Consider the following 10,442-nt stretch of genomic DNA (forward strand, 5'->3'; position numbering starts at 1 on the left):
CAGAGGACCCCGAGGCTCTTGAACGAGGGCAGTGGATCCTTCGTTATGCTCGGCTGGGAACATAATCGGCTGTCTTCATGGTCAAGATGTGGAGTTGCCCCTGCGTCCTGACGCTTCGCGTTGTGCCAAATCTTGGAAAAGAAGCGGGAGATCTTACCGAAAATGGCGAGTCACTCCGAGAGCCGGGAGTTTGGCCCGTCGCCCGTGTCTGGGGGCAAGGTGAGAAGTCGGCAGGTATATGGGAAGCAACCGTGCACAACACAGTATCGAGACCCAACGCGACAGATTGTTTGTCCCAAGTTACTGTGCAGTCGTTCAGGTGCAGCGAAACTATCCCATCAAGTAAGGCCGCATCTAAGACACGGAGGGATTCGCGTCAAAGAGGTGGAGGATGGGTACTTGAACAAAATGGTGGCGAACCGTATCGCGATGGCGTCCGAGTGCATCATGAACGTTCACGGATAGCGATGAGAATGGCGAAGTTATTCGATCAGCAAGTAATTGGCTGTTCAAGACGCCGCCGAGGGCTCGAGAAAGTGTTCCGGGGAATGCTCCGCATTTTTCGTCCGAGCCGGGTTAAATTGCCTGTGCAGCCCAGCTAGTGATCATGCCTGCCTGTGTGGGGCCTGCCGGCCCGGGGCCGAGTACTCGGCGGCGCACGCGCCGGGTAATCCGGCTACTTCGTCGCGTACTTAATTAAAGCTTTCGTCGCGTATACCTAACTAAAGCCTTCTTCGCGCGTACCCGATTGAAGCGCTGTATCGTACGCCCGATTGAAGTACTACGTACGCTGTGATTGAAGTTATCGCTGAGAGCCGCGGGTAAAGGGGATCCGGCTAATAGGATAGCTTCGTTCCAGGGCAAGAGGCCCTACAGAGGCAGGATAGCTGGGCTGCACAGGCAATTTAACCTAACTTTTTTCGTTCTGCCAGAAGTGAGGCAGGTGTTAGAGGCAGCGTTATCGGTTGCAGTGCTATGACGCTGATTTGGTACCTCTAGTCGTTGCCCCCCAAGCGAGTACAGGGGAGATGACCCATAGACCAGACCTTCTATTTCGAGTGGTGGCAGGAGGTCAACAGCACTAAGTGCAACTTTCCATCCTCATGAGTGCGTGTGACTCAGTGAGTAGCGCACGTAGAATATCTATGTAGGTTTGGTGTTCGTGCAAGTAAGGTGTCTATGGGGACAATAGGCGGACGTGATGAGACTGGCCGACGACCACATAAGACGGCAAATCAGTGCGATAATTCAGAACTCAAGAACGAGAATCGAATCCGATCTGCAGCCTCAGTTCTCAACAACAGCCACACATCAGCGGCAATAGTCAAGTGCGCCAAGACGGCAGGCGGGGGATTGAAAGGCACGCTGGATTGAGTGGCACAGCTGGGGTACGTACTGATGATATCAGATGTGGCTAGCCACATCTGATGGTGGCTGCCCAGCGCCCTCGTCGCGACACAGACGGTGCCTTTTATGTTTGCATTTTTCCAGAAATCCTTTTTGAAAACACAGCGAATAAGTTGTCTTTGCTCGTGATGTGTGCTGAGAACCACGCAGTAGTAGTCTGGGCGCGGGCGCGATCATGGCGTCGGACCCGGCGCCGCACTTCAGTTGTTAGTGGGGACGTATTTTGGCAGTGTTGTTCAGAACCCGTCGTGAGGGATGCACTGCACCGTGCTTTGGTGGGGGTCAAGGCGTTCCCGTCTTGGGTGGGGCCACGTCAAACGGCGGCATTCAGTACTTACCTAGCATGGGGATGGCAGCTTAACACCGAAGCGGGGTGGTAGCTTATGGGAAGTAGTAGCTTATGCGAGGTATTGGCTCAGCTTGTACCAGGGCCTGGCTAGGTACCACTTCATGGCGGGGCAGGCCACATCTGTAAGGTACCTACCTGCACGAATGTGAATGTGCGTGGGCCATTGTGCTCCCTGGGGTGTACATTGGCCCACTTTTGTGAGCCATGGCACTTCGGAGCGAAACGACCTTTTGCAGTTGCGCACAGCCGTCCGATCGTTGCAAACCAATCCATAAATTATATCCGTCAATGACACGGAGCCTGGTCGCGGTCACGGAGAGACACCGGTGCACTCGCCGTCAGGTCCACTTGCCGGGTCGGGAGGTGGGGCAAGGTAAGATGCACCACCCTCGTGGCCTTGGGACTGGACGCTTCGTCGCAATCGGGATTACAATGTCAGGCTGAGTTGAAGTGGACAGACTTCATGAGTATAATAGTTTCCTCTTCCGACGCATACGGCCATACCTACTGGAGGATTGGGACACCAGTACCTTCGCTTGCTGGCAAAAAGCACCGATCAAGTTGACAAACAACAACACCGGACCGATCCAGCGCCGAGGTGGAAAGCCCGGGTGCTGGGTCACCTGCTTCCTGGGCCTTGGTTCGTCAGGTACCATCCATTGTACCCGTGGGCGACTTACTCCTAAGGTACGGTCCCGGGCAGGTACGCACCTTCCCACCACGTTGCAGGTTGTACTATTTCACAACCTGCACCTCAGGCCCCCGCCAAGTTCCTTTTCGGCCGGGTCCCCGCATTTCCACTGCTTCCCATGCCGAGCCCTTCCACCCTCTTCCTATCGCGTCTGTTCTTGGTGGATGCTTGCCACCAACACTGCGGGAGCCACTTGCTTCGGCGGCTTGATCGTTCCGCATCGGCCACCCCCGGGCCTCCTTGCTCGACGCCCGCATGTCAAGCCCTGATCTCAGTTTCCCACCGCCTCGAGACTCGACTCCAGCGAGTTGTTTGTGCCCCGCAAACTCGGCCCTCGACAGCCATTTCGAGTCCACCGCTCCGTTTTGGATCCCTGATTCGGGGCGACATTTTCCCTCTGCTCCTGCCCTCGCGCTGGAGCTTGCATCTCTCATTCTTTCTACGCGGTCGTCTCTTCCGCCTCTCCCACTTATCCACGGCGCGCCCCTCATTCGGGGTCATGTCTGGCCCCTGCTCCTGCCTCCGCCCTGGGGGCCTGCACCTTTGCCTTCCCGTCTGTCGCAATCGCCGCCCATGCGGTTTCCAGCACTGCAGCGGCGCGTTACATGCCGCACCAACTTCCCACTGAAGAGTCGGATTGCCACTGCGCTTGACAGGCAGTAGAACTTCAAATCCTGCACTGACACCAAGAGACTACAGGACGCCGCCTCGACATCGACCGAACCAACTGCAACAATTTCGAGGCTCCAGATCTGCGGCAGATTGGGCCGACCAAGGACGCGAGCAGCTTCAGTCGACTTCCGTTCCCCCGTTCTCCTATGTAGGACGGGCGCACGACAACTTCTATAGATGACGCGTTCTACTCCGAGCTGTCGTAAGTCGCAGGTCGGTCGTGTCGCGATTCGGCCTTTTCTAGTCTAGAAGATCCACAGGTACTTCGCCGGCTCGTTGTTTGTCGCGGTAAACGACGCTGTAGTTAGATGGCTGTGGACGGGAAGCAAAGACAGGGCGTTTAGTGGCACTGCCAACGGTGCTGCGTTTTACGAAACGCACTGAACGATAGCGGGAAGTGTGCCACATCTGTCCTGATTATGTCAGATGTTGCTAGCCACCAAGCGCTCAGGCCAGGGTCGTGCGAGATTCTGCACAAGCCCCACATATCTAACCAATAGAACAACAAGCACCCAAGCGCCCGGGCCAGGGTCGTGCGAAATTCACTGCTCCAGCGGGGCATTGTCGTCAGGCATCCCGTTTGAGGTCAAGAGTCGAAACCGTCGCCTGGTTGTCCTCTGTTTGCGCCTGACGGACAGCAGCCTCATGACTGATTGGTTTCCATCGACATTCGTTCGTCTGAACGAACCGGAACCATAGACGAAAGTCGACGCCAACCCAACTACCTTACCGCCTGCTCTGCCATGAAGTGGTAGCCGGGCCCCAGTGCAAGCTGAGCTACTACCTCGCCCCCCGCCTGCCCCGCCATGAAGTGGTAGCCAGGCCCGGTGCAAGCTGAGCTACTACCTCATAAGCTACCATCCCCCGCCAGCGACATCTGACATGATCGGTACGTATAGTGGCGCAACTGCCAACGTCACCCAAGGCAAATCCATTGCGGTGATTGCGCTGGACATTTCTTGATTTGCAGCTGCCTGCAGTCCCCAGTCCTGAAATAGTGAGCACATCATTCCGTGTGCACACAAATTAGACGTCAGACGAGAAAGCCACTGCCAGCACTGTAGACAAGACCGACTTCGACGCAGTCCAAGCGAGTGGCAAGCGTAGACTGGGCAGATCTGCAGGGTATACGATCGGAGAGTATTTATCGGCCGGTCGAAGCATGTTTGGTCGTCGATGGTTGAGAAGCCTGCGTCGGGGGACACGGGAGCAGTGGCAGTGACTCGAATGATTCTGGACCCAAGCCAGGTACGGTCGGGGCCTGTCGCATCTTGGAGGTACCTTACCTAGGGAAGGTACTGAAGTAGGTAGCTGATGAAACGGCAGTGACAGATGGGGCGCAACACATCACAGAGGAGGTGCACACTGGAGGACGTACCTGCCTGGACCGCCCAGGCAGCCTGAGATGGTGGTAGGGTGGCGGTGGGAAGGGGCGGTGTTACTCGAATGGCCGCATCTTCCTCGTCATGACGTTTGCCTGTCACCTGCACACCGTCTTTTCTACGCATCTCCACTCGACATCCTCTCCTACTCCCTTCACTTTTTCTTTGGGCTGCAATCCTCTCTGTCGCTCACACGCTCACACGCTCGTTGAGAGCCTCGATATTCGCAGGCCAGTGGGCAAGACCGCTCAATTGTCCTAGTACCGGTGCTTCTATCTCGAACGAAGCCGATGCAAGGCGTCACGTCTCGCAAAGCCCTTGCATCGACGGTCGCGAACTAGACAAGGAGTCTCAATGGCGAGGTTGTCAAGCGCGCCGTCGTGGTCGTCGTCAGTGCCTCCGATGCAGCCAATACAAGATTCATCTTCGGCAGAAAAGGTCACGGGATCCCGCTCATCAGGGCAGGATCGCAACGTCGCGCAAGGTGATCAAGCTGTCTGATTCTCATCAACATTCCGGCTAACTATTTCTGTCCAGATCGCCCCGAATCTCTGCTCACCACGCCAGTTCGTACCCTGAATCAAGACCTCGAACTCTTGGTCCGTCACGCCGAGGAGGACAATGATATAACGTCGCACTTGGATGAATTGGAGGCAGTGCTCACGCGGTACAAGGCCACCCATACCAGTCAGCAGATACTTGCGCAGTTGTCCGGGTCTATCCAAAGTCTCTACAACGTCGTCAAAGGAACGGCAGGAAACAAGCTCGGTGGAGTGGTCAGGTCCGTCAGTCAAGCTTGGCAAATCACCCCCGAAGCCCTTCTCAGCTCGTTCAACTTCGTGACGAGTAGGCGCTTCTTCTACGATCTGAAGACGCTGGCTTCCTCTTACAGCTTCGAGGTTGCATATCCCGTTTTGCAGACGGCACGAGGCCAAAGGAGATCAGGCAATGGCCCAGAGCGAGTCTCTCGAACGAGCGAGTAGGTTCCCTCGGATGTCCAGGCCGCTCTTGTTATTCTCCAACAGCAATCTGCTGATCAGTTGGAGGTGGATCAGACTGTGACTTCTGATATTGAGGAACACAGTCGGGAGGCTGAGATCAAGAGGTCGGAGACTATTCTTTCCTGCCTTGAACACAGCGAGCTGGAAGACATCGACCTGGCCGGGGCTATGTCTGAGTGCGACATAGTGATCGACTCTAGCAATGACCTTGGTGTCATCTTACCGGGCTCGGATACACAGGACATCCGGCAGAGCAGCTCCATCGACGGCGCATCTTCGGCCCCTAGCCATCACCCACATCCGATGTCCACCGGTTCACTTACACCCAACTCTGCTCCGCCCGAACACCTGACCTTGGTCTCTGAAGAGTCATTTCTCATCACTCCCCTCACGCCTTGCGTATCTACTATGGCTATGGCTGAGACGTCAACCCCAAAGCCTGTTGAAGACGCACATGTCGATCAGGACAGCACGCCAGAAGGACAACACCAATCCGCAGGTGACCAAGGCCTAACCAAGAATTCCTGCCACTTTGACTGGTCACGGCTACCGCCTGGGGTCTCGGAAAGGCTACGGCCTGGTGTACGACTCAATTGCGACGCGATGAACACATTGTTCGACTTGATCAGCGGGGCCACTCCCCCAGGCGCGGTGTCTATCCTTCACACGCAAATCGTTCAAGGTTCGTCGCCTCCGCTCGCCGCACGTTTCGAAACCATGTCAGAGAGCCCGACGATACTACTTCCACTTCATCTGCCTAAGGCAGAGCACTGGGTTCTGTTGGTACGCCGACGTTCTGGGCCTTTTGAAATTTGGGACTCGTTGTTCAGCCAATCCCCCTCCTGGAAGAAGGACGCCGAGAGTGCAGCGATGAGCGCACTGTCAAAGGTTTCCCCACGTTGGCTGCCGAATGTGCTGGCCAACTTTGATTGGAAGCACGGCATCCAGCAAGAGAACGACACCGACTGCGGCGTGGCGGTCCTCGTCAATGCGATGTACATTTTGACGGAACGTTTGTCTTCGGGGCCTGTTGACATGTCTCTCTGGAGGCGCGTCCTTGAGACTCTCCTAACGCCGCCACGCACCGCGATGACCGCTTGGAAGCTACATCCTGGCTATGACGAGATCAAGTTGGTCGAAAATGAGCCGATAACGCTCCGCAAGGGAGCTATGATTACGGGTCAAAATCTGTCAGCCGCCCAAGAGATGAGGCGGGAGTGGAAGCGGAAGATGACGGAGAGCATTACATCACAGGTGTCGGCTGGTACTGAGAGACTGATGGCTTACGGTATTAGAGTTGAAGGCATACGTGACACGTTCAATACGCTCCGGACAGCATACCCTGTTGTTGTGTCGTCGGCGGAGCTTCAGGCATGCGTTGCGAAGGCTGATTCCAGACCAGCCGCCTTACACAAAATGCGTGCAATCGTCGACCCTGCTCAAGACGAGGTGGACTTAGCAAGTCTCTTAGCATCAAGGTGTCGAGCCATGAAGAGGAGGGCCCTCAACATTCAATGCGCAACGGAAGGCGTGGATGCTCTGTTGACACAGCTCACCTTGGAGCTAGAGGATGTTGATCGACGTCAGGTAGCCCTGCAGCAGTTGGGCAAGAATACCGACTTGTTCTAGCAGTGGTGAACCTCTCGACAGAGGAACTATCAGCCGTATTTGTTGCGTCAGAGGATCATTCAGTTTTGGTAGACTGTGCACAATGGCTTGCTTTATGGGACTTTGTCCGTCTCTCTGCTGTATGTATTTATTTCTCCGATGGCGCTTGCGGAGCAAACCATTACCTGCTAGTGAAAATGAAGGTGCAATACTCGTAGCTCTTTGTGCTGGTACAAGTTTGAGATTATGATCCCCATGTCGGTTGAAGTGTTCTCGCAATAGTGTAGTATCGCGGTTCTTGGCAACATCAAATGCCAATCTTAGGAGCTGTGTCTCATAAACCTCAATGATTGCACTGCTTTAACCCTATGGATGATAAACCCTTGCCAACTCTCGCGTATGGCACGCGTTCAAGGCTGTCCAAACGCTCGGCCACCATCACCTAGCTGTACAGCGACCATCTCCAGCCCGCATATGCTGGGCCTGTAAGCTGTTCGCCCAGCGCAAATTTTAGCTATGCCGATACCAGGGTCTGATGTGTACGACCGGAGTTATGTCCTTACTCCCATATCCGCCGCTGCGCGGGTTAATAGACACAAAAGCTTCCTCATTGTCCAAAAGCTCTCAATGTCGCCTATTAGTTTAAAAGTTAAAAAACTACGCAATTCGTGATGCTTAAAACCTCCACGAGAGGCCTCAGCGTCATCTTGCGGTGGCCACATTCAACGCTTCCAGGGATGACTTCGATGCCCATACTGTGCGAGGACGTCTCGGCACAAGCCCATTCAGCAGACCAGTGATTATCATTCTTCTTTACCTGGGCGAGACGTCCAATGAAGCGCACCTCGTGCCTGTATGTAGTCTGGAGTCGTAACTACTTACACATCGTGTTTACTTAGTCTTGAATCCCCGCTCGCTCGCTTCTAATCCAGGCAGTCTACCTATAATTAAGAAAGTACTACTGAATTCAATGACTGATCCTTGGCTCAGTGACGCTACCCAGCTATGGAATTCATTGAAAGAACAGACATCCTGAGTCGAGACAGTCCTCTTAATTGGGTATGCCGCCCCTCTAGACCAAAACACTGCTAACATACGCTCCAACATGCAGACTCGTCATGCTGAAGCGCGTGGTTGTCGTGGGATTGATGGGTAGCCTCTGTGGCAAGAAACTCTAGGAGACCAACAGAAAGATGATAACCGTCGTCGTCGCCGCAGACCCTAATCTTGGTCATCGGTGCTGAAGTGTCCGAGCGGTGGGCGAAGCTGTTGTTCAGCATTGCTGGCGACGTACTGCTGAGGAAGTCCGTCAGTATCCCCCATGTCGAACGTGAGCTGTAAGGCAGCTCGATCGGGACTGTTACCCGCGCAGCATTGGTGCAATAGCCTACAGATCTGTCATCGAATTGAATGCGAAACGTGTTGATGGAGATATTCATGCTGCTAGTTTCACAGCTCCATCATCAAAGTTTAATGAACATTGAGTCTTGCTCGTGCCTTAGATGGAGGAAGACTTTCCTGTGGGGTTGATCGCAACGAACGAAAGCGGAAACGAACAATGTTTTAAACGCGAGAAATGGTGCAGTCTCAGAGCTGGGCGTGACGCCGCCCGGATTCGCAGTCGGTCCGTACCATGAGACGGCCGTCACTTTTACCTTGCAGTGTCTTGGAGGGAAGATGCAGCGGGTAAGTCTCGGGCTGCGAATGTATCAAACACGTCTGACCTAGCATTCGCAAATATATCCAGCCACATGCGACCTAATGAGTATACACACCTGCTGATTGGATTAGGCAAGTTGAGCGAGAGACATAGTTTACGCGCGTTGCAGGGCAGGACAAACGCTTCTCTACCTTCTAGGCTCATCAGCGGGCTCCTCAGCTTTCCTTTCGCCGACGCCGAGGTACGTTTGACTTTGCTAAAGATTTCTTCCGCCTTCCGTGGCTTTTCCCGTGACAGCGGCTGGAATTACAAGGCCGAGTACATGCCTCGCCTCGTCATCCCCCGTCCTCTTGTTCTCATACTCAGTTCAACATCGACAACAACAACGAGTATCAACCCCTCTGGCGCATTTCCTTCAAGATCTTGCATTAATTTCCACCTGGACTGCTCTCGGCCACTCGTCTCTTATTTACTTAGCTTCAAGACTGATATATGGCACTCACCAGTCTATGGACCGTCTCTTCCATCGGATTACATCGCAGAGCATTAACAAAGGGTCACACCCTGAACAAATGTGCGCTTATAATATACAGCTCTGCATTCCTTCCGCACTGATTGATAGCAGCAAGCTGAGAAGTGCAGATTCCTTCCGAAGCGCATCGGAATCATAGCAGCATTTCCTCACCGAATTACTTCTGAACGTCACCCCGAGCACAGTTGAAACCCTTCACTCAAAGGATATTCGCGTTCAATGCAATAGAGAGAGTTCGTGGTCCATCCTACCTTCCGCATTCAGAGCAGCACCAACTACAGACCGTCGAAGCTGAGTATCTACACAAACAAGTTGTCGGAGCAGCTCGTTTCACTGCTGCCAGTCATCTGCCAGTCCAGAGCCCGATCCTCAAGTCTCCTCTCCTCTCCAAGCGAGACATTCTTCATGGACTCTTCATTTCGATCACCCCTTCGCCGCTGCAGCAGATCTCCTAGACGCCATGAGCTCCTTTCCCGCACCAGCCGAGCACGGCTCCCCGTCTGCCGTCATTGACGCTGCCGTCCGGTGACATCGCATTCTCTACTAGCCCGGCTTCTTTCTCGATCATCTAAACGTGGCCCTTAATTACTCGCGCACGAAATCTCCCGATCTTGCGTATGACGGTTTCTCGATCGCGTATCGATGCTCAACAGATCTGCGTTTTTCGCGTACGAGAGAGTGTTCTCAACAGAAGACAGGTCGACACAGCTCGTCGCATTGCCGTTGCAATTTGGGAACGGGACGGGTGATGGAGGTGCATTTGGTGTGACGTTCTACCATGGCAAGCCTAATCCTGTGTTAGCAGCCGCTTGAGTCCGGCATGGAAGACATTGAACAAGATTGCGTTGACCATTGGATCCTTCTGAGATGGAGGAAAAATGTGTTGCAGACTGGAATACGGGCCCACAGGATTGTCGTCACCGCGTCGAAAGACAGAGTGGTCGTTGGGTCGAAGATATTCGCGAGCAGCTCGAAGTCGGCAGTGGTCTTACACAAAGGCCCCGCTGGAACCCAACTTCCGTCCGGGTCGCAACCAGCAGCTAACAGGCACGGCCAGTCACCTCATCTGCCTCCCCTCCTTCCTTCCTCCTGGTGGGTAGGTGAGGTAGTGTGCACTGCTTACGTCAGTTATTCCGGGAC

The 10,442-nt window shown here is 54.3% G+C and overlaps 1 protein-coding gene across 1 annotated transcript; it reads left to right on the top strand.

Moving 5' to 3' along the window:
* Nucleotides 1-4,903: 4,903 nt before the first annotated feature.
* Nucleotides 4,904-7,131, top strand: CGGC5_v017301 (uncharacterized protein; the record flags this gene model as incomplete). The annotated part of the gene is made up of 4 exons (XM_066153886.1): nt 4,904-4,985; nt 5,039-5,347; nt 5,401-5,480; nt 5,557-7,131. The coding sequence occupies 4 exons, from the start codon at nt 4,904-4,906 to the stop codon at nt 7,129-7,131; spliced, it is 2,046 nt and encodes a 681-aa protein (XP_066006718.1).
* Nucleotides 7,132-10,442: the final 3,311 nt, after the last annotated feature.

This window comes from Colletotrichum fructicola (assembly GCF_000319635.2).
Source record: "Colletotrichum fructicola Nara gc5 chromosome Unknown KSG_Nara_v1_contig12, whole genome shotgun sequence".
Taxonomy (NCBI): domain Eukaryota; kingdom Fungi; phylum Ascomycota; class Sordariomycetes; order Glomerellales; family Glomerellaceae; genus Colletotrichum; species Colletotrichum fructicola.